Source organism: Euprymna scolopes, chromosome 3 (assembly GCF_053919585.1).
Source record: "Euprymna scolopes isolate OS-2025 chromosome 3, ASM5391958v1, whole genome shotgun sequence".
NCBI lineage: Eukaryota > Metazoa > Mollusca > Cephalopoda > Sepiida > Sepiolidae > Euprymna > Euprymna scolopes.
The window spans coordinates 168,088,041-168,113,507 of record NC_136484.1 but is presented as its reverse complement, the minus strand read 5'-3'; the positions used below and the strand labels follow the sequence as shown (position 1 = coordinate 168,113,507).

At 34.4% G+C, this 25,467-nt stretch overlaps 1 protein-coding gene across 2 annotated transcripts in view; it reads left to right on the top strand.

Annotated features, from left to right (window-relative positions):
- LOC145260302 (uncharacterized) overlaps positions 1-24,954 on the top strand; it is a 111,484-nt gene extending 86,530 nt beyond the window's left edge. The window contains exons 5-6 of one of the 2 annotated variants that reach the window (XM_080118190.1): positions 6,090-6,145; positions 12,864-24,954. In XM_080118190.1, the coding sequence (XP_079974316.1) occupies positions 6,090-6,145; positions 12,864-13,004 (197 nt within the window). In that variant the 3' untranslated portion in view covers positions 13,005-24,954. Of the gene's footprint in view, positions 1-6,089; positions 6,309-12,863 lie in introns of both variants that reach the window. The other variant, XM_080118180.1, reaches the window with a different exon arrangement.
- The last annotated feature ends 513 nt before the right edge of the window (positions 24,955-25,467 follow it).

The window sequence follows — 25,467 nt, the reverse complement described above, 5'->3', positions numbered from 1 at the left end:
CGACTCTCTCTTTAACACGGTAAGATATCCTCAACACGGCACAAGAAGCAACAGCCACACGATTCCCCAGCCAACTCAATCGTCACTCCCCCACGTCTTTCCCCTCACCCGCTTTTATCGTCGTTCTAGGCCGGCTAAATTTGCATATTCCGAGAATTCGTGTGACTTTGCGAGACATCATACTTTACAAAAGACGGCGGTCGCCATCTTGGTCCTTCCTTTCTATTTTTGGTCGGTAACGCTGAGCTGGTCTCGAGGTAAGTCTTTTTCCCCTCATCTGTCTCTCCCACGTACCCACACAACACGCAAACACGCGGGCGCTTATCTCCTGGATGCACGTTACACTCCCCCCTGATCTGATGATCACATAGAGAGCACTGGGGGGGTTGCCTTTTAGTGCGTGTGCTTCTGCGAAGGGGTACATTCACTGTTTCAGATTCGGGCTCTGGATCTGGTTCCGCCTCATCAGATGAAGTATCGCTATCAGTCTCTGGAAGGGGCTCACTGAATCCGTGCATCGGCAGCTCATCGCTAGACGCTTCACTGCTTTCTTCTGTAGTTGTATGACGCACCTCGGTAGCTGGGCGAAGATCTCGCACATGTCGTGGGGTTCCATCGACCAAAACAGACTGCTGGCTAATCACTCCAGATATGTGTCCTCGCTTAAACTTGTCGGTGCACCGATTTCCTGGAGGCCGCACCCACACTGGATCTCCCACTTCATATCTGTTGTATGTTCCCTTGTCGGTTGGCTGCGTAGTGTTGATTCCCTTCACTCCGACTCGGTACGTGTAAATAGCATTCGCAGGTGCGGTTGAAGGGGACGTCCCGTCCTTTGGCGTAATGTTGTACCAATATGTTGCTTCCGCAATAGTACATCGCTTCCTGGCAGCAATTCTCTTGATGCTGCGATGGCTTCTTTCAGCAATGCCATTTCCTGATGGCACATGCGCACATCGCAACCGTAGACGGACGCCCCACTCATCTAACAACTGCCGGACTTGCTGGCTACAAAACGCTGCATCATTGTCAGTCAGGAGCTCTTCCGGCGCACCTCGCTCAAAAAAAATGGATGATAGGTGGCGAACAACATTTGCTGAATCCTGTCTGGTCATCTGCCGCCACACCGCAAATCTCGTAGGCCCGCAATCAATGAGAGTTAGAAAGGGCTTGCCACTGTAATGGGTAATATCCATGGCCAGCCGCTGCCACACACTCTCAACTTCCAAGCGACCCTTCTGCCATCGCTCTGGTGCAGGATCAATAGACTGGCAAGCCTCACAATTTCTGACGATCTGTCTGACATCCATCTTGGTCACTGCTGGGTATGCACGCCTCACAAAATAAAGGGTCCTCTTGATACCCGGATGTCCGCTCTGTGCATGAATTTTTTGTATTTGACATGGGTCGATTGCAACTGCACAAGATCGAGCAGTAATCTCCATTCCCATCTTCGCGGCTTCATACCATTTGTGAGGTACACGGGTCAGTTGGTCAGCACGATTACAATGTGATGGCACCAGAGTGACGCTCAGTGATAGCCCATACTCAGATACCAGGTTTTTTAGCGTGTCTAGCCTTCTCCGTATTAACATTTCGCTTGCTGCCTTGGTACGGATTCGTGTCCGTCCTGAAAGTGTGTCAGACACCCAGTGGTAGACACACAGAGAATCTGTGTACAAGGTCAACTTCTTAGACTGCCACTGCAGGGCCAGATTTACCCCCTTTACAACAGCGTCCAGCTCTGCCAGGTTGATATGCTGAGAATCTGTTACGGGCCGCAGCCAACACGCATCCTCGAACACGTTTCCTCCTTGCTCCAACGATACTCCCAACGCCAAAGAACTGGCATCAACCCACACACCTACGTTGTCTCCGTTAACACACCACCGCCCACAGGCAGGGTCCTTCTTGTTCACTCTCTCCAGTGTCTCTTTAATCATTAGAGTTAGTAGGACATCATCGGATATGTCATCCCAACCCGTGGTTGTTAAATTTGCTCTGCGTTTAATCACACCAACAGCTGCGCGGAGCCAGCCACAGACCGGTAAGTGACCAACAAGTTTTCCACACCAAGAAAAAACGGTTCGCCTTGTAACGAGGTTGGGGATGCTTAGAATTTCACTGCCACGCCTCCATTGTAGGGTGCCATCCTCTTCATAAACATCCAATCCCAATACACGTGCTCCTTCCCTTAAACGTTCGGGATTTTTGCATTCCAGACCAAACTGAGCCAACTTTTCTTTGACACACGACGCAGACTGTACATCTTCATTGACGTATACGTCATCAATGTAAGCTGACGTTGAGTCCCTCATGGGCTTTTCTTGGGACAATACTGTGTTGACAATAGTCTTCATGATCTGTGGTGCCACATTTAGGCCGAAGCCAAGGCGTGTAAGACAGTACCTCTGCCCCTGGAACCAAACTGTCTGGAACGGCCACAACGTCTCATCAACTCGCACCTGTAAATAGGCTTTTCGTAAATCCAATATTGAGACATTAGTGCCTTTCTGACGCCATTCCCTCAACTTACTGGCGCATACGTCAGCATCGGCAGTGTAGGCTTCAATATGCTTGTTAAGCTCCCTATAGTCCAGCACGGGCCGTACTTTCGACTTGTTATGCTGGACTACTGCTATCAAGGGTATTAGACCCTTCGGAGGCCCAAGCTTGTCCTCAGGGTAGGGGATTAACCAGCCATCTTGGATCCACGCCTTTAGTTCCCTTTCGTATTCTGCTCGGGCCTCACTGGGTATAGGGTACTCTGCAACCCCATTCTTGAGTTTAGTCGGTGCCATTCCCTCGGTCCACTTCCAAGATGCAATCCAGGCCCTCTTGCGCGAGTCGTAGTCCACTGTAAAATCCGGCCGATCGATATGGAGCGCTGCACACACTGGGGCCTCTAAGAATCGCACCTTTCCATCCCGATGAATTGCGACTCCCCCCAGCGCCTTGATGGCATCGTATCCGAGCAACAGGTCAAACCCCAGGAGATTTCCTTGGGTCACGAGCACATTGATCTTAGTGGCTGCACCGGTGTCCGTGTAGATCTTGACAGTTCCAGCTCCACAGCATGTCTGAGTCTCGCCTCCTATCGTGGTGACTTTGATCTTCCTCTTAGTCCAACTTGGACACAGCCTGGTGCTCACTATAGTATGCGAACAGCCTGAGTCGAGAAGTGCTGAGCAGGGTATCCTGTTTACGTAGACGGTTATTACTGGTTGCGCCTTGTTCAAATTTTGCTCGGGGAGCAGGGCGGCGCTGACGTCCTCTCCCCTGATACGTTTCCCGCACAGTTTTGGGCTAGATGCCCCAAACCGCCACACTTAAAACAGCGCACACGCCCCCTGTTGGTGCAATTCCTTGCAAAATGTCCGCGTCGGCCGCAGCGAAAACATTTCCCATTGCTTGCAGGGTTCTGATTCGGAATCTCCCGAGCGCCAATCTGGCCTGTCTGTGTCGCCATCACAACTGGTTCCCCCAGGTCCTCCTCATCTTTGATGATGGCTCGAGCACGTTCCATCAAGTGTTCCATGGTCGTTGTTGAAACGCTGGTTGAGGCTCTCAGTAGCTGCTTCACCCGAGTGGGAAGGCCCGCCACAAACGCGTACGCGAGCGTCCGCTCCGACACCCCTCCACCGAACAGAACTGCGAGTTTCTTTAACTCAGCGAAGAAAACGTCCACGCTTTCCTCCGGTAGAAGTTTTCGGGAAGCAAATTTTTCATAGGCCGTACAAGGATCCATGGCAAATGCGTTGTACAGCGCAGCTTTAATTGCGGTGACATCTCCCTTTTCGGCAGCACTGAGTTGCTGATATACACTCAAGGCACCCCCAGCCAATCTCAGGGGAATTACAGTGTGTACCCTTTTCACCTCACAAAGGTCGCACGTCAGCTCGACCCTTTCAACCCAGTCGACGATGGACGTGGACCCGTCAAACTCGGGTATGAGCTTTAAGTCAAATTTCGACTCCGTCATAGTCCTAGAGGCCAAATGGCCGGAATAGCTTGTAAGAAAAAAATGTAAGGAAAAATTCAAGATGGCGCCCGACTCTCTCTTTAACACGGTAAGATATCCTCAACACGGCACAAAAAGCAACAGCCACACGAGTCCCCAGCCAACTCAATCGTCACTCCCCCACGTCTTTCCCCTCACCCGCTTTTATCGTCGTTCTAGGCCGGCTAAATTTGCATATTCCGAGAATTCGTGTGACTTTGCGAGACATCATACTTTACAAAAGACGGCGGTCGCCATCTTGGTCCTTCCTTTCTATTTTTGGTCGGTAACGCTGAGCTGGTCTCGAGGTAAGTCTTTTTCCCCTCATCCGTCTCTCCCACGTACCCACACAACACGCAAACACGCGGGCGCTTATCTCCTGGATGCACGTTACACACTATTTTCTTTCTTTTTTTTTTTTTACGAAAGAGTCACCTCTTATTAAGGCTCAAAGGGCACTGGAGATTAAAGGTTAATTGGCCTAGGATTATTAAACTTGTCAGGAATTCTATAAGGTCACTATTCATCGTGCAATACTGGATTGGATAGGGTATAGAAAGTCATGTTTTTGGATTGTGCCAATACCCATGCTGATAGCTAACTGTAATAAATGCTAAAATAGATCAAAAAGCAAAGCTTTCTTCAATCAAAGTTCCCTGACACTTGCTGCGGACCTGTTAAACTAAAATCAAACAAAAAAATGTATCCAATACCAAATATTCCCAATAAGTTTTCTTATTTACTATCAAGACTTATTAAAATAAGAAAATAAATATTTTGGAAATATTCTGTATTGGATACATTTTTTATTTCATTTTAGTTTGACAGGTCCAAAGTAAGCATCGGGACTTTGCTGGAAGAAAGCCAAATGTGAATGTTGATTGAACACAGCATATCAAGACCCAAAGACCACTCGAGGATAAGGGATAATGAGTCTCAGGTGGCTAAGGAGAATACTGTGATGATTGTTAATGGTAGAAGTTTTGTAGAATCCAATTATTTAAGAAGATGGTTCAAGAACTTGTGACTTTGGACATAAAGAAGAAGAAAAAAGGCTATCATGAGAGCAACCCCACCATATTGTGTTCCACGGACTGGCAATTCTAGAAAATAAACTTTGCTCATGATATTTTCATCTCGTTTTAGGCACGGATAGAGAGAAAGAGAAATTGTTGACAGGTCAGGGCTCTATGCACAAATTTCTCTTTAGTTGACTTTAGACAACTAAATATTTTCATTTACTAGCCAAATAGAAAAGTTACTAACCAAACCCACATGATTTTTGGAATATGACATCTTTGTTCCATGATGAATACATACATCATAAAGATTTTTCTGTGTATTTTTAATAAGTGAAATTCTAAATATGCACAGAATTTTATGTTGAGATTTGAAGGTACCTTCAAATTTCTTTGGGTGTTTTTTTTTATTTTTTTTAATTTTTTTTTTTAATGGCCTTCATAAAAAAAATCCAAGGTATATTGTTCTATTAAACTTTTCTTCTTTAAATAATTTGACTTTGCTCGTTTAATTTTAAAAAAATAAAGGTTGAAAAGACATTTTTCGTTCAGTAATGAGCTTTGGAAAATTGTTAGTGACAAAAAAAACACAATCGTCAAAAGATAAGCGTTTTCTTTCTTGTCGCCACTTTGAAAAATCACTTGCAAATGTGATTGTTTCACTTGTAACATAAAGACTTGCTTGTGGCACATTTAAATGTAAAGCCATAGTGGTTGTAGCTATAAGAGTGTTGTGTAGTTTATCAGATATTGTCTCACGTGTACACAAACAAATCAAAATATCTAAAACTAAATGAAACACTTTTGATAAAACATCTTTACATAAAACATGTTTATTCAAAGTCTTTTTCATGTCATTTGTTTCATGTCATTTGTTTCATGTCATTTGTTTCACGTCATTTGTTTCACGTCATTTGTTTCACGTCTTTTGTTTCACGTCATTTGTTTCACGTCTTTTGTTTCACGTCATTTGTTTCACGTCATTTGTTTCACGTCATTTGTTTCACGTCATTTGTTTCACGTCTTTTGTTTCACGATATTTTGTTTTTTTTTTTACTCTTTGTTTGCAGGAAGCTATTACTTAAATGACTGTTCATGCCAACCGTTCATCCCTGTTTATCTGATTGTAAGTGGCTGTTTGCTTTTCTTGCTCATCGTTTATGCTCTGTACAAAGTATGTAAACCAACTGTTGAGACTGAAACCTCGTTTGAATTCGCCGAGACATCAAATCGCTATCGTTATTTAAAGGATCTTCTTACTTTATTTGTATTTGCATGGTTCATTGCTGGTAAGTAACTGTCTTTTTTTTTTTATTGCTCTCTTATCTTTACATAATAGTTGAAGCTTTTTTTACTGTCTCTGAGATTCAATATTTTGTGGAAATGTACACAACACTCAAACGTTTAGCATAAACTCTTATCAAGACTCACAGGTTTATTAGTCATTGATAAAGGTAAAACTGAAAATGAATAAAAACATTGTTTCAGAAGCATATAAATACAAAATGCAAAGCAGATGCAAGAAGTTTACTAAGATTTTAAAGAGTCATAGAGTTAATAAACTTACAGAATAGAAAGCGTTTGAGGTATAAAAACTTCTCTTAGAGAGGAAAAAATACAATTATACACGTAATGAAAAGGTAAACAGTCTGTTTATAATATTAAAAATAATGCTTGCATTATTAATTCCATAATTAGAGAGAAGAAAGGTAATAATTCTTATCGGTGATTCTCAAAACATGTTGATATATTTGAAGTTATAGAAAAATTTAGCCATAAAGCCATGAGCAAAGCAGCTAAATGGGAGAAAGAACATGCTGGATAGAAACCCCTAGGAAAAAGAGCCTGAAAAGGGAGATAAATGCTAAGAAATCTATTTTATGCTAGACAGAACGACTATTGCAAAAGTATTGGACTACCTTTTTTTTTTTCTTTTTTCTTTTTCTTTTTCTTTTTTCTTTTTTTTTCTTCTTTTTTCTTTTTTTTTTCTTTTTTTTTCTTTTTTTTCTTTTTCTTTTTTTTTCTTTTTTTTTTTTTTTCTTTTTTATTCCTCTCTTACCTTCAAGTAATGTTTCAAATTGCTTTTGTAGTGAGAAAGTTTCAATAGAATACTGCTCATTTTAGTGATTTTTGGAAAGTGAAATATGTTTTATGTTAATTTTTGAGACGAGGATTAATAATTTGCATTATTCGAACTACTGTTCTCATCTTGAGTGTCATTCTCGCAACAATCTCCACCTTCATCTAGTGTATCTTGTCGAACTCTGAACTTTTTCTAAAGATGTTTGTTGATCCGAACAGAATCATTAAATCTTGGGTTTCCAGTTGATATATCACAGTGCAGTGTTTTTGTACAAAAGGCTGGTACTGAATGTGGGTTCTTTCAGTCTCAGTTAAATAATGCTTAGAATATCTGACGTAGAATCAGATTCTTATACTTCTGCAGTCAATTCCAAGGTAAGTAATTTGTTAAAGTACTTATATATGTATGTGACAATCCATCCTCCACTATATTGCTTTAACATTGAAATGACATAATAATCGCTTGTATACTATGATAAATATTTAGCAAGTTCGATAATACTTGTAATTATCTCCCCTTTATTAATTCTTCAGTGTTGTACATTGAATATTAGTTTTTACTCTTTTTTATCAATACGCACATTGTTATTCTTCCTCTTGATTTTTCTTATTTTCTTATTCTACTACAAAATTACAATTTAATCAGATTATGGGCTCAGAGTAGATAACGACAGTTACCATAACAGATCGTGATTCAGCAGATAAAGAAACATAAATCATGGGAAATAAGTCTTAGTTTATCTTTGTTGACAAATGAAAAAGTTGGCAATTAGCCTTCACCTTCACTAGTTTTGACTAGTCCTGACTTCTTCTTGTGGGAGTATCAGAAAGAAAACGTTTACTTGAACAAACCTGAGACTGAATTGAAGGTGAACATCAAGAATGAAGCCAGAGAATTAAATCATAAGCAAATGATTTTAAAATCCGTCATGGATAATGTTTTGGAAATGGCACAAATTTGTTAAGTTGAAAATGGAAACCATTTAAAAAGAGTATTTTTTTTATATATATATGTAAATACTTTTGCATTTTTATTTATTTATTTATTTTTTTTTTTTTTTTTGCAAACAGACCTCCATTGTCTGCATCATATTATGTTAAAATTCCATTAAACTGCGATCAAAAGTAAAGAATCAAGATAAAAATTCCTCGGCGACTTCTTGGCCACCCTGCTTATCAAACTATTTTAAAAGCGCTGTTGTATATTACAAATAACTCAAAGTCTGTCAGCATCCACCACCATTTGTTTTAAGATGTCGGATAGTCATTTTATGATATACTATTTTTCCAAATAAAACGTAGCCAAAATTCTTTTTAAAAAGTTATTTTTTAACAAATAACTTTTTAAAATATTAGCGCAAACTTAATATTTATGCATAAGAAAATGTAATAAAAAATTCGCTTGTGACTGCGCTACAGTTCAAACGCTTGCTGACTCTTTTGTTTATAATTGCTTTTTTTTTCTTTAAGCTTCACTTATAATTTTTGACAAAATTTAATAATATATGAATAAAATAAAATTTAAGCTTCACTTATAATTTTTGACAAAATTTCTGTCAAATTTACTGTTTTCTACTACATATCAACATATCAAGGAAAAGCTAATATCACTTAGACAAATTTAACTTGAAAAAACTTTAACTAGCCAAAAAGTAAGAGCCCAATAGAGAAGGAAGAAGTTACAGAAGGGGCTGCTATCTGTTATTGAACTCAAATTACAAAGCATTTATATTATTAGTTTTGCTTTTATTAGTAATATTAAGATTGTCACCATGATGGATTGTAATAGGGTTAATGCAGTATGATTTTTTTTTTCCTTTCTTCATTTCTTATCTGTGTTGCATACTGCAGATCAATGCAGTGTGTGTGTGTGTGTGTGTGTATTTTTTTAATATTGTATGCATAATAGTTCCCAGGAATGTGAATGTGATGCTAACTTGATAGATGGAATTTAAGCTAAGGATAATATAAAAAGATGCATGACAAAAATCCAGCAACGATTTTTAGGCTACATGTAGTGATGATATAATGAAAAAGATATAGCTGAGACACGTAGAATTGAGTTACGAGAGAGAGGAGTTTGAGATGCAATGCGTTAGCAGGGAGTTTTGGACTTTAACTTTTATGGAAGTTAAAAGAGGGCAACTTTGCAAGATGTAGTCATATACAAAGCATGCCAACTCTGAAAAGGAACCCAGCAAGAAATAAATGAAATATATACATATAATTCATGCCTGAGCATTTTCACTTTTTGAGAAAAGCACATTTGATTTCAGGACACCTGAAAGGAAGATTAGAAATATGTCTTTTGCTGGTGTTCCCACTGATAACGATGTTTGTCTCTTGTTTAAACTCTGTTGATATATGCATACATCCATCAACATACAATGGAGATTATTAGACAATCACAGATCACAACATGATGAAAACGATCATAAATGTTATATGTACTGTCATAAATATATCCTAGATGAATTGCATATCAGAACATTTAATAGTCATATATTAAGACTTGTTACATCTGCACTGCTATATTACAAAAAGATTAAAGTACATACAATTACATATTTTATATCTAATAATAACCATTTTTTTTTTAAATTGCTTGAAAATAATAAATTGCTAAAATGTTAAACAGATTAAGGTATGAATTTGTCTGCCACGTGATCGAGGCTGATGGACTTGGAATGCTAATACATACAAGTAATTGCAAAGAGCATAAACTATGGTTAAATTATGGCAATGTGGGCATTCAAAATAAACCAAAAGAATAACAGTACCCACAGGACTAATGGTTAATTCCATGGTCACATGAGGCAAAGAAATTCATAAAATATGATGAAACGTTTGACAAAAATGTCAGAAACGTTTCATCATATTTTATGAATTTCTTACATTATATAGAATTGGTGGATGGAAAAGAAACGAGTAACATAGCATTTAAAAATAGGGATACATTGAGGTATGGCGACTAGATATGGTTGAAAATTACCTAACAATTGCACTTGAAAAGGTGTTTTAAGTCTCCTCATACTGATAAGATATATTCTCAGATGGGTTCACACTAAGAAAAGAGCAACAGTCTTTTTTTTTTTTTTTTTTTTAAGAAAATAAAAATTTATTGGATTGCACGAAATTCAATATGAGTTTATGAAAGGGTGTATTATTTGATAACTACAGAGAATGACAACACAGTTACTAAGAGTGTTATGACATTAGCACATGGCAAAAATATTGCCGCACTGCAACTTTGTTTGGTGACTAAATGATGTCATAGTCAAAGGGATGCAAATAACAGAAAGAAAATAGAGGTGCTATATGCACCTAAAGAAAATTTTAGAACATCCATTTTCAATCTAATCTACACAGATTTGGCCATAGAGCAGCAGATTTAAATACACCATTTGTTTTACTGATTATTGTACTGGTGCTGTGATCATTTATTTTATCTGTTACATAAAGGGCAGTTGTCTGTGTATATGTCAAACTAAAACGCTAAAACTACAAAACAAACACCCACAACAGTGGTGACAGTCACTGGTGATTTTGAATTTTAGCTTTTCAGTACTAAATAACTTGAATTATTTTGACAAGTTGCAATTAACAGCTTACCAATATGAAGGGCCCTTTCAGTTGAGTATAAGAAAGATAGTGTTTTGATTGGGAATATCATGTTATCTCCCTCAGTATCTGGTTGACAGAAAACTGCTGAGGCAATGTAGACATAAATAGTTGATCAAGGGGTAGTAATGGCTAATTGTAAAGGTGGTTGTAGTGATGTAGCAGTTGTAAATGGGTTTTTTTTCCTCATTGGAGCTAGAATAATGAAAGAAAATTAGAAATAAAACAAATAAGTCCATTAATTGTTCTGGGATTTGGTTTATTTTGTACTGCAAATCCTACTAGATGAACGGCATCTGCTCAACTAAACATCTGGGTTGTGGAACCCTCAAAATCAGATGCCCATTCATGTTGACATTGAACAAAGAGGAGAAATAATTGATCTTGCATGTCTGCCACATGAATTTCCTGTTTAATGTAACTTCAAATATACACAACTAATCTTTAATTTGATCTCTAATAAAAATTTCCCCTTGTTTTGTTTTGTTTTTTAACAGCCAAGTCCAATATTGTTAAATGCTGACTGACTCGAGTTTTTTTCCGATTTTTACCACGACCTAAATGGGCAAATATTTCCAAATACATTGTTAAATGTTTTACATTAGCATTTTGTATGGTTAATATTTTAATAATATTGTGGATAAAATATTTGGTTCAGGGAATTTGTCATCACTAACCAGCAGAGCATTATTACTGTTAACAAAGGGAAAAGTCTAGCTGGGCTGTATATGCCATGTAATGATGTATGACAGTAAAACCTAGCCGGAGTGAGAAATATGAGAATACAATGGATGTACAATGTAAGTCTTAAAGACAGGCTTAGTTCTGATGAACTCAGAGGTAGATTAAATCTGGACAGTATAGGAAACAGAAGAAATGAATGTTTGCGGATTTTTCAGATGAGGATTGATTATTTGTATTCTAGAAGATCAGAGGTTACATCGACTGAAATGTCATGACAATAACATTTAAAAGAATGAGATTTTTTTTTGGTTAGTAAATGTACAACTGTTGAAGTAACAGGTTGAGTTGGCAAAAGATCAACGAAAAAATGTGGGTCATGAGGTTGGACTTGATAGAAAGAGGTTTAAATGCTAACCTTGCCCATCATAGGCATGTCCGTTTTCTTCCTGAGATTCTCATAGATGGCTTTGCCATCAACTGTGAAACTTCTTGGTCTTTCTCACCAAATCTTTCTATTACCCTGATATCAGACTATTTATGGAATATTGTTGTCATATTTGGGCTAGTGAATCTGTCCTGTTTGAACGTTCTTGATAAGGTACAGAAATGGATGAACCCCACCCATCTTCTCTGCAGCGTTTATCTCTCACCGATGTGATGTTGCTAGTCTGTCTTTTTTATAAATATTATTATGGGAAGATTATCTGATCTATTCACTGCTTTCTTTGTTTCAGCTATTTTTTTTTTTTGACTTGTTGATCTAGTGGTCTCCATTAAATCACTGTTTTGATACCTTATTGTAATACAGTTTCCTATTCCACTGGGTTCTTTCAAAGAACTGCAGGTCTGTGGAACTCATTTTCTGCTAATTATTTCCCTCCTACCTATAGTCTTGGTCTTTTCAAGATTAAAGCATCTTCTGTCTTTGCAATAATCATCTTTCACTATTGTTAGCTCTTTATATCCTGTGGTTTCACACCTTGTATGGAGCAATTTCCATAAAAATAAAGATAGATTAGTTTTGAAATCAGTTTCTGAAAGCTGTCCAACACATGCCCGCATGTAAAACATGTCAAACCTAATATGATGCAGATTTATTTCTATGCTTATTATCTACTGCACGTTCGCATCATTTTACAGTCAAACCATTGTTTATTCTACTAAAACAGACATTAAACCGAATATGATGATATTGTTGTGTGTTTTTTTGTTGCTTTTTTTAACTTTGGAATTTTAATTACTTTTATATTTATTATCTATATAATAATTCTGCTTGTACCTCACTAATGTCGTTAGCACAACACTAATATGCATCTGCTAAATCAAAGTACATATTAATAATTCATTGAAACTTGATGTAGTATTAAAACAGATTTTTTTGTATATATAAACAAGAAGCAGATGACAACTGATTTCTTTTGTTCATAATATTAAGAAAGTTTTTCTTTTCTTTGCAGGAAGTGTTTCTGTCTATCAGATTCATCCAAAAGTCAGCTATTATAATGTCACCTCTGATTGCTACTGTCAAGCTTTATTATACAGAAGCACTTTCTGGAGCATCACAAGTTTCTACATCATCATGGCAGTTGTTCTGGTGATTGGATTGTTAGGGATGTTTGTTAAATATCTCTATGCCTGTTTTCATGGTGAAGACTACTAAAAGTAGAAATATATTGTCTTAAAAAATAAAAATGTGATATTTTTTTTTTTTTTTTTTTCAAAAATTTTCAAAATCTTTTTTTTTTTCTTTTTTTTTCAAACTTCAATGTGAATACCATTGTTTATGGTTATAAAGGCAGCAACCAATTTTCTAATATTTTTAATTTAGAAATTGTTTTCTTTTTTTCTTCCCCGTTATCTGTAAGTTGGCTTTCTTATTTGATGGCATATAAAATTGCAGCCCTAACATTTCAAAGTTTTAAGAAAATGATTATTAGAAGCTATATTTAATGCTAGAACTTATTTATCCCACCTTGAAGAGTATTTTTATGTCTTTTCTGTAAATTAAATGCTTGTTTTTCTTTATACAAGACATATCTAGAATTTGATCAAATACAATTCAATTTAGTCTATAAATAACTGTACTCTCATCTTTGTTATTTTTTTATTTTTAACTTTTTATTAATTATTTGGATCACTAATTAGTACGGCTGTGACAACAGCATATTCTTTTCATTGTTTTGACTCTTGAATATATATCCATTAATATCTTATGTTTTTACATAGATGTGGTTATCGGTAACTTAAGTGTGTCTGATATATACTCAAGAGTCAAAAGAATGAAAAGAATATTCTGTTGTCACAGCCTTATTAATTAGTCACCGAATTATGAGATTATAAAGTTGTTTTAATTTTTACAACTATTCTGGTAATATAAATATTTGCATTGGTCAGTTATGGAATGCAATCAACTACAGTTCACAAAATCTAGAAAACTTATTAAATATGAGACAAAACTAAAAGAGCTTCTTTCTTAGAAGTACATGACTGTGGAACTCTTCCGTTTGCCTGTTTCCCACCTGACTACAACTTGGATGTCTTCAAGTCCAACATAAACAAATTCCTGACAAACCGCTCTCTTAAGACACCCTATCAAATATCCAATGCTAATGATTACTACGATACTATCTCATTGATTACTGTACACACAATAACCCTTATCCCCGAGTGGCTTCTGGGCCTTGATAAGTGGTGACCTCCATGTAAAAAAAGTTTTCTGTTGAATCCTTTGTACTTTATTGATCCAATTCTTGGACACTAAGTATTGTTGGATCTAAGAAAATTTTTAGATCATATACCGAAATGCTGCATATTGTCTACTACATACTGTTGCAAGGACAATGTAACAAAGACGGCACAGAACACAGAACTTCATCCAACAGGGAATAAGTCATCTCAACAATGGTCTAAACACTGGTGGCTTTCGGACAGGGAAAACACCCACCTCTACAATCAACTAAAAATACATTTCACTACAAGATAGGAATTATTACTTAACTCGCCCACACCTGCAATTAAGTGAATTATGTGCACATACACACACATTCAATGTGAATGCACTCTTGCATAAAATTTTAAAACATTGTGAGTTTAAAGTGACGCACAAGTCAATTTTCTTTTATCACATGTATTGCTCATTGCAAGCAGATGAATTTCTAAAGATTGGGTTATTTTCTCAGCTCTAAGTTTTCAAGACATCAGTTAAATTCATCTTGTTCTACAGATGAGACACTAAATGTTGATAAATGTAAGAAACTTGATGAATCATACACCCAGATGCCACGTGTCATCTACGACATAACATGATGAAGTCATGTAACTAACAAATGTGCATTCCATGCATAGCTGCAGTTGTCCAATGCTGACTTTTGGCACTAGCTAGATGTGTATTACAATATAATGAATCTGCTGGAAATGTATGTTTGTAGTCCCCAGGAGTTTAGCAACAGACTGGAAGACCTAATGTCATAATCAACTCTTTTGAAGGATGACACTGGCCTCTGAAGATTGGAGTTTCTGGCCACAATGAGTGCACATCATTAAACACAGAATTTGTGAATGTTTCACCAGCAATTGATGATTTAAGACAACTGACTTGTTTAATTTTTAGTGATGAATTCAGTTTTGCAAGTTAATTTTAAAGTAAAACATCTTTCTCACGAGTTGATATTTTTCAACAAGGATTCTTTTATTATTTTGATTCTGGATAAAATATTGAATTGGCGCTTATGCAGCTATGTAAAAATTGCAGTTCCAAATAAATTAAGAGGAAAACTCCTTGATATATTTACATATTAGGCCAAAATAGGTATCTACACCAACTGGAAAAAAATTATCAAGTAGAATTTTAATTAAATAAAAAAAATCATTTTTATTGCAAATGCTAATCTACCGTTGAGAATAGCAGAAATCTCATAAATCAAGGGGAGATAAGTCTTTTATTTAACAAAGTAATAATGAATGGCAAAATACGAAAACTGACTTTTATCTTTAAAATATACTCGATAATTTTCAAGTTAAAGATACTTATTTTTGCATAAAGTTATTATTTATAGTGTGATTTGAACCTGTGCCTTATACTGCATAAGCACCAGTAAATTCTTAGAGTATTAAAATTATTTTCAAAGACTTAACTGCTCAGTTCTTAGATTTGTTTAATTCTGATGGAGTCTGTAGTTTAATCTCTAAACGCTTTTCTTCCTAGTTGGAATTGATGTTTATTAATAGAAAAATACTTGCTAAATGCAAAAAAAAAATGATTTATCTAAATGCTAAAAATATGAAAAAATGATTTAACTAAATGCTAAAATAGATTATTTATGTTTTAAAAAAAAAATGATCTATGTATAATTATTTAACTTTGAGGAAATATTATTCATTTCACTTAAAAAATAGAATATAAACAATTCATGGTTTCTTTTGTTTGATCACCATTATAAACATGCACTTATGCTTATGTTACACAGGCCATGATCGTTCCACTTCTTGTACCAGTTTAAAATCGTTATTTGATCCAGACAGCACTGCAATAAACAAATTCTCCCTCCAAATATAAACCACAACTCTAGTTTCAAAACAAATAAAAAAATTTTATAGTAAACTTCCTTCTGTTTTGCAAAAATTTATAGTATGTATATATATATATATATATATATATATATATATGAAAATTTATAGCATATATTGTTTAACCTATAACTTTTGATTAGCGCATATGCAGAAAAAAAAAACGGGTATAGTTGACTTCCCCCATGCCAAGATCAATGTTTTGTTTTTTCAATTTTGACTACTTATCTATTTTACTGGTTAAAAACTAAATCAAAGTATGCTACAGGTTCAAATACCCTAAATATCAAATTTCAACTGTAGACTAAATATTCAGAGAGGAGTTTGTTAGAGACTTTTCAAACACGGTCATGTGTGTGTGTGTGTGTGTATATATGTATATAATGAGAGAGAAATATTTTCTGTGTGCTAGAACATTTTCATCTTAAATTCTATGCAATTATGTAGGATCTAGAAATTATGCATTATGCATATTCAGTATAATAGTGAAATTTATGGTATACATATAACAATTTATAGTATATATATATATAATATATATATATGTATAACAATTTATAATTTGGTTGTGTGAAATGAAAATGTGGATAAGCTAATAAACATAACACAAGCACCGCATTAAAGCTGGACCAACATATTTTGATCCATGGGTTTGACCATATTCATTTAGTGATGTTGCTTTATTAAAACAAAGCTTTTTTGTTTTTTTACTTGCATATTATCTTGCTTATCTACATTTCCATGAGCATTTTTTACATGTTGTTTGAAATTTTACAGTTCGTATTTACTCTTTCCTATGCATATGTAACTAGTTTATCCATGAATAACAGCAACACTGTTAAGATTAGAAAGAAGACCTAAGATTTACTTTTGGCAGTCTTGTAACTCTTGCTTTTCTTTTAGTTCTCACATTCCATAAGTAATATTTCTGAAAAAAGGGAGAAGAATTGCTGTTTTCTGGGTTGAAATCTATCTAACCCTTATTGTTGGTTAGTTTTGACCTTGAAGTATTATCTTTTATTTTTTTATTTTTTTTATTTTTTTTAGCTCCTTACATCAAGTGGCTTCATTTCCTGTTTGAAGTGATTTCCACTTTAAAAAAAAAAAAAAAAAATTCATGCAATATCAAAATTGTAAAAGTTGCTGTATAAATTGAATTGTTTGACTTGGAAAGCTTCACTTTTTTTGCTGTGCAATGTTTTCTGTTGTTTTTATTTATTTATTTTTGTTACAATCTTGTATTAAACTACAATATATTATTGAGATGAGGTATTGTTTTTCACACGTTTTAAACTGTTATCCTCATCTTTGTTTACAATATTTTTATTGTACATCTCAATAAATCTTCAGTTGAGTGCAGCAAGATCCTGATTTTGCTGTTATCTAAATATTTTATAATAATTTATGTTCTGTGTTTCACATCCTTGTTATATTGAATCTCCACTGATTCTTTACGGTTTTCATAGTTTGTTTTATATTATTTTTAAGATGAACCGAGTATTGCTTTTTATCCACGGATACCCTGTAATTTGATTACTTCTCCATGTTCAGAAGCAGAAAAACACCTTCCAACAATCAAGTGTATGAAGAGTATTTTTTGCTTTCTAAGTTTCATTGGATTATCTCCCTTAGATATGTATAACTTTATATTTGGGTTTTAACTGGGGCGGGGGGGGGGGGAAATGCAAAAGTGTGCATGCATATTCCTAATGCCGTCGTTCGATCTTCACCTGGAAAATTACATTTTTTTCAAATTTTTTTAATTTTCACAATTTTGTACCGATTTTCCCTGGTTAAAACCCAAATATAAAGTTTCGCATGGGTTCAGATACCTTTATATATGAAGTTTCATATCTGTAGACCAAAAACTCTACCAGGAGTTTAGTAGGCATAATATTTTAAACAAAAATGTCTACTTCTACATAAATATATATATGGAAAGAGTTTTGTCTTTACTATAAACTTTTACACAGTATTATGCAAGTATAAATCATGTAGAATATCTGCATGAATATGAATACATGTGATAGTTAACTAGCATGATCATCCCATAAGAAAACCGAAAAAAACTAATAGGGAATTAATTAAAATGAATGTTTAAAAGAATATGCAAATTAGCTAGATCATTTGCTAGTGAATGCAATTCCACAACCCATCTATAACAAAGTTGTATTTTCTTTATAAATAAACAGAAAAATGATTCGCCTTTTTTTCTTCTTGGCCTTTGGGTCAAGATCTTTTTTCTGTTATCCAAGTGTAATATCTGTTCCGGCAGATACTGCAATCAAAGACCATATGTGGGGTTGCCCCCACATATCGGACTATTGCTCTTGAGCAATCAGTTCTAGTCAATGTAGGGGAAATCCTTCATACCAGTTTTTCACTATCCAGTTCGCTCTCTGGTCCCCCTCCCCTCACTCTCCACATTAAAAACGGCCTTGTGCCTAATTTGCTCAGTGGGGAAGCAAATAAATAACTAAATAAATAGAAAAAAAGGGTGTTTAATGTGAATATCAATACGCAAAAAAAAAACAAATTTATAAAGAAAAGATAGATTATTTTCATATAGTCATTCACATACAGTACTGTTCTGTTGTATCACAACTCATTAATGCAGCTAGACCAGCAATCTTCCTTAGCCAACGATTGAAGCTACAGCCATCATAGTGATAGTCAGCAGCTCTACCCATCGGCCCATGGGGTCGGTGCTCGCAAATAACCTCAACAAATATCCATTTAAATAAACACCCACCGCTTTTATAGTGTTTGAGCTGTTTATTATTTACAAACAGCAAGCCTTGCTTTATAGCCATTTAAGTATTTATTTTTATATTTAAATAAATATTAATAATTTTTTTAAACCTCCATACACATATTTTAAACTTCCATTCTCATTGGTCATTCTTGGCTGTAGGCTGGTGTTTAACTTCCAGGCTACCGGTAATTAGCACAGAAACTAACTAAATTTAAGTTCTATTAATACTAATAAGCTAGCACAATCAGATAGCATTCAATGACTGATATCAGAATACTGCATTGCGTTAAGGTTGACCACTTACTCTTAATTCCTTAAAGGGGCCTTATAATAATTTATATTTCTAAATAAATAGTAATTATTTTATTAAACCTACAGACACGTTTCAAACTTTTTTAATGGTGTTCTAATTAACTATTCAAAATGTTGTATTAAATTTATCACATCAGTCAACGTGTAAGAATAATAGCCAAGATGTTGTCCAAATGATACAAATTATGAAACCTTATCTCAAAAGTTCCAAAATACAAATAGTCTTATTTGTTTGCAAAAGTCATATTGATTGAAAGTAAATCAATAAATATGGCCGATCAGGCATACCACTGTACTAATTACACGTAGCATTGCTTGTTACTGATTACAGATGAGTTAGTAAGTAATTAGCTACAACGCTTTTGTAGAAAAATTGATATCGTTTGTTCTGTGTTTCTCTTTTCATTTTCTTTTTTTTTTTTCTTTTAGTTTCTCTCTTAATTAAGCCAATCTAACATTAAAAATAAACTTTTTTTGTTTTTTGGGTTTTATTTATTTATTTTTATTTTTATTTTTTTTCAATTTATCATGTAAGATTTATCAAACTTTGATATTTCTTCAGAATAGAATATCTTGAAGATTTATATTCATCTTTATTCAAAGTAAGTTCATTCATTTTGTAAGTCAGGGGTTGGAAAAGGGGGAGTTTTAATTATTAACAAGACACTGGTTGACCTTTTATACATTAACTTGCACAAGAATGTATTACCCTACCACTTCCCTCCCATATGCAGGTAGATTAGTTGCCCATTTTTAGTGAATCATTTGCAATTGGTACTTTTTAACATTAAATTTTGATGCTACCAGATCAGGCTGCCTGAAGATACCGGCTTCCTGGCCTAAAAGGCATCAAACATTAATGTTACTGATTTTTTTTCCTTCGCCTTTGTAAAACTCAATCCTATTCTGCAAAGTCCAAAAAAAAAGTAACAATTTTTCTCTACAAAACAAGAAAACGAATCACTTTCAATAAATATCTGAATATATGAAGAACTTAAAGCATAAAAACTTTTAACTGGATTCAGCATTAAATAACTTGAAAAGGAGTTGATATGCTATTAAATAGTTCATAAAATTGTTAATTTTATATCTAAATCTTCATTCTTTTCATCATTCCTTTGTTTTTTTTAATGCAAAGTACATACTTAACTCTTTTTCATCTGTCATTAATGGCAAATACCAATTCTAATATTTTTGTATTTAATTCTATCGCATTTTATTTTGGATTCATATATTTATGGAAGAAAGGAGGCCTTCACTCTAACACGAAGAACTAGTTTTACTGCCACTCATCAAATGTTTAATAAGATACATTTTTGGTATGAACCGGTTGTTTTTGTTCAAGTGCTTTGATTGTTTAATAAACAAAGATTTGATCAGTCATTGCATTTACAACATTTTAGCATCCTTTGAATTAAGTATACTTTAAATTAATATTTTTAAATTGCATGAAATAAAAACGATTTGGTCCAATTAATAATTACAAGACCAAACTTTGTATTTGAAAGTTATTTTGAAGCCTAGTTATATATATATATATATACACACACTAACCTGCTTGCCCAGGTGTTTGGAGGTGTCTTTAGCAAAAAAAGAAAAAAGAAAAGTGGTAGTAGGCAGGCTCAAACCCATACCGTGAAGGAGGAAAAGAATGGGGGGGGGGGGGGATGTCATTGCCGTTGCGTCCATCACCAAACCGGAAGTGGCGAAGGTTTAAATTAAGGCTAGTCTGTCGAAAAGATGTGATGATTTTCAAAAATATTGATGCAAAAAGTGACCTCTCCTTGTAGAAAATTGCCCAGTTGAGGGTAAAGGAATTAATGTTTTAAGCCAATTTTTCGATATTTGTCGTCTGAAGGGTCGAGCTTCAAAACGATACTAATCTTGTGAAAATCTGTCGCCTCTGTCGAAAGTTTTAGGCAGACATACAAACATACATACATTTAAAGAGACAGGTGAGATTTATATTATAGACTGGGGGGGGGGGGCACCCGGCGTTACCCAGGTGTTTGGAGGTGTGTGTGTGTGTGTGTGTTAAAAAAGAAAAAAAGAAAAGTTTCAGTAGAAAGGTAGGATTGAACCTCGAAGCCTTGACACGAAAGGGGGAAAAAAGCCAACCACCTAACCATCTCAGCCATGAGGGGAGAGGAATTGATGTGTGTTAAGTTAAGGGTTATAAACTGAAATATACAGGTGTGAGGAAGTTAAGTGGCGTGATGTTTGACCTAGTTTTTCACTGCAAGCCAGTTACTGTTTCCCCCGCTTTTTGAAGGTGCGGCAAGCTGGTAAAAGTCGGGCAAATTAAATAGAAAGGCAACCTCCGTTAAGTCATAGATATTATCATTTAGATGTGATATAAAAAAAGTTTTAAGATTGAGCGACCCCCCCCCTGTCCCTGGAAGGCCTCGGGGAAAAGCCTTTTGCAGACATACATAATAAGCGAACATACATACACACACACATGTTGCCTTTTATATTTATATATATATATATATATAGAGATAGATAGATGGTTTTAATTTTTGAAAAATAAACTTTTCTTTCTTTTTTTCCAAAAAAAGGTTGAATAATTTTTATATTAAATTTTATAGTGGCTGTATTTCTAAAACTATTGAGCATTGGGTAATACTAGAACCTGCAGTGTGAGTCTGTTTCCTATCAGAGAATGCTACGAATTTTTTTTTTTTTTTTTCTACATTGCTTCATAAAGATTACTTTTTATGTTTGGTGTAAAAAGTAACATTTGTAGATGTTTACGCATTAAATTGATTTTATTATTGAATATTTATTGACCTAAAAAAATGCAGTTGTGGAATATAAAATATTTTGAAAATTCTATTTAAATAATTTACAAGTAAACATTTCCTTACTTTTTCTTATAACATAATGTTATGATATACAAAATGTTATCATATACAAAAGATACAAATGCTGACTTTTAAATTATTTTGGAAAAAAAAAATACTTTGTGACGGTTAAAAATTTGGAAGACATTTTGAAGCATTGTTATTCTCACACTGTTTCAACTGGTATTTTAGGAACATCTTGTTAAACTCTGAAATCTATATGGAATTCTGGACATAACTTTTTATTTAATTTATGGGAGTAGCCTTTTTCTCATTCTGTCAGTCTCCTGAAGGTTCTATCCTCAATATGGCTGATAATAGTAATATAATTATGAATTACCTACAATTTCTACTTGGTCATGGCAGACAGAATGAGAACAAGCTATTCTATATCATTTAAAGGATCTGTTCAAAATTCGGAAAAGATTCTAAAGTTCAACGAGACACACTTGAAAAAGGTTGGAGGTATATCGGTCAAACCATTGTAAGAATAGCATAAGAACAATAGTTTGAATAACACAACAAATATGACAAACCTGCGTTAATATTCTGATACAATCTTTTAAAACAAGTTATATATTTATTTCATCAGTGCTCAGTGTATGAGTAGTATGAAAATAAACTTATGGCAAGCAATCTACGCAGACATTTTTATTTCACTCTAAAGAGCTCATCTGGCCTGATGAGTTGTGTAAATTGTTTCTCATAAGTATAATTTTCATCCAAGCATTTTAACATTTTCCATTCAAAATATTTAATCTTAATCAAGGATTAAGTTGTCATATATCATAATAATTCCTATTATGTAACCTTGACTTGAAAACCATATTTCTAGATTTCATGAAGTACCCTTTCTGCATTCAATTGTTATCAGTAGCTTCATTAGTCACTAAATATTGATTTTAGGCTGGTTTATTTTAAAAGGACTAACAAACATTAGCAGAGGTTGAGTTGATCCATACTGTGCAAAGCAAGATACAAAAATGAGTATCAAAGTATGAACTTGATCAACCATTTTTTTTTTATTCACATTAATGATGTTTTGATTTATTATTTCCCTCCTTTTTAGAATTCAGTAATTTTTCTTATTTATCGTTAGACTTCATTGAAATGAAACATTAAATTATTTTTATATTTGATCTTGTTCACTGTTTTTAAACTGTTTCTTTATTATAGTTCATATAAATTGTTTCTTTCTATGCTAGAATTCCTGTCATGGGACAGGTAAAATGATTTTTCAAAACCTTTATGAACTTTTTAAAAGATTAAAATTTCACTGAAAGTGAGGTGTCTGGATTTTCATGAAGATCCCCTCTCCCCATTGCATGAAATATATATCCATATCATCCACTCTTATGTCTGTTCCAAAATTCATAATGATTGGTGAATCTTATGCATAGAAATATATTAACATATACACATATACCTAACTTTTATATGAATAGATGTTTCAATGTAACGTTTAAAATATTTTTATACAAATATTATGGCTTTATATGTGTATACATTTTTCAACTGCAACCTTATATAAGGTTTAGCTAACCCGATAGTGAAGAGGTTTAAACAGTTTTGTCTTTTTCAATATCCTCACTATTAAACTGGTTTGATGAGGCAAAAATTATACTAAAACATAGCTTTTACTTGTTATTGATAACTGTAGTGGAATGGGGACAAAAATGGATGGTCACGTTCAATGCCGCCAAGACTAAACTAGTTTCATTCAATAATTACAAAAAAATTCTCTACCACCAATAACAATGGCCAATGACTCCTTATCTGAGAGTACATCTTTCAAACACCTTAGCCTAACGTTCACAGGAAACAAGTTGGAACAATTACATTGAAGGCATTGCCAGGGCCGCTGCAAGGAAGGTAGGCTCTCTCTACTGTGCTAGAAAACTACTAATACCCAAAAGTATCCTGTACCTCTATAAGGCTACCATTCGCCCATGTATGGAGTATTGCTGTCACATTTGGGCTGGTGCATCTGCTACTAGTCTCTCGCTCCTTGACAAGGTTCAAAAGAGTCGCCAATCTGATAGGCCCTGAACTGGCATCTAAGCTTCAGCCTCTGTCCCATCGACGAAACGTTGCATCCCTCTGCCTGTTCTACAAGTATTTTAATGGTGAATGCTCTGATGAACTGCAAGCACTTGTGCCCCCACAACATGAACACCCTCGACAAACCCGACAGGCTGCTAAATCCCACCCCCACACTGTACGATCCCTAGATGTAAAAGATCTTTCTACTCCAGTAGTTTCTTCCCCAGAACTGCTAGACTCGAGAATTCCATTCCAGGTCCCTGCTTCCCCAACTGTACTGACGTGCAGAAGTTCAAGTGCAACGTAAACCGAAACTTACTGCCCAAATCCCTACATAGTACCCCAGTAGTTGTTGCCCCTGATAGTAGCCCCCTACACCAAAGTGGCAATGTGCCTTGTTTGGGGTGAAAATAAAAAAAGGATTAGTTCCTATGAACAAATCCTTCACAAAGACTAATATATATAATTCCTGAGTTTATATAAAAAAAAATGTTTTAATGTATATATATATATTTTATAATATCCTCCAAATAACAAGCTCAATGAAATTCTTTCCGGTTTCAGAACATATATACTGGTTAGCTGCATTCCAATTAGCAAAGGAAAGAATCAGTTCACAATCATAATTTTATTTTCTTCGAAGAATCAATGTTTTTCTTTCCTGTCTTATGCACATTTCACAATCCATAATGAAAACATTGCCTTTTTTCTCTCTGGCTGCTCGTTAGAGACTATCAATAAAAACCGACACAGTATTCCAAAACAAAACAAAAGAAAGGTGCTTAAGAAAGCTGAGACAAATAGTAAGTCAAAATGTTGAAAAACTCATTTTAAAGATGACAATCAAAGACATCTGACACCAATGACAGCAGGTTCTGAAGCCACCATCTTGTGAGATCAAATAGACATGCATACATGTAGTTTAGAAAACCATTCGGCTCTTAAAAATTTGTAAAGTTGAAAACTTTACAGATTGATGGAAAAGCATTTTTGAGTTAAATACATTTTACCATTTTTTTTTTTTTTTTTTTTTTTTTTTTCAATCATTGTTATATATATTAAAATAATATATATATACATATCAAAATAAGTATAAAACCATCTCATTACATTGCTCTACAACAATTTTATTGAGCACTATTTGAATGAATATTAATAAAAAACAAACTTTGTTGAATTTTAAATCAAGAATTTTTTTTATTTTGATTACTTAATATTTCATGAAAATTTCACGCCCAACCTCAGATTTATGTGGAAAATTGATAAAAACATTTATTTGAAAGAAAGTTGTTTTTTTTTGGGGGGGGGTAGCATATTTAAGCTTTATATACAATTTTTGTTCTTTTCCTTTGTTTTCTTTTTTTATTTATTTATTTATTTATTTTTTTTTTTTTAACATTGAAAATCCTCTCAATTGTTAGATTTCCAGCCATTTAGATTTTCTGTGTTTTCTTTTAGTTACAAATTTAAATTAATATATTATTTTTTATAATGTGTTTTTCTTAGATGTATCTATGAAAACTAGACCTAAATAATCTA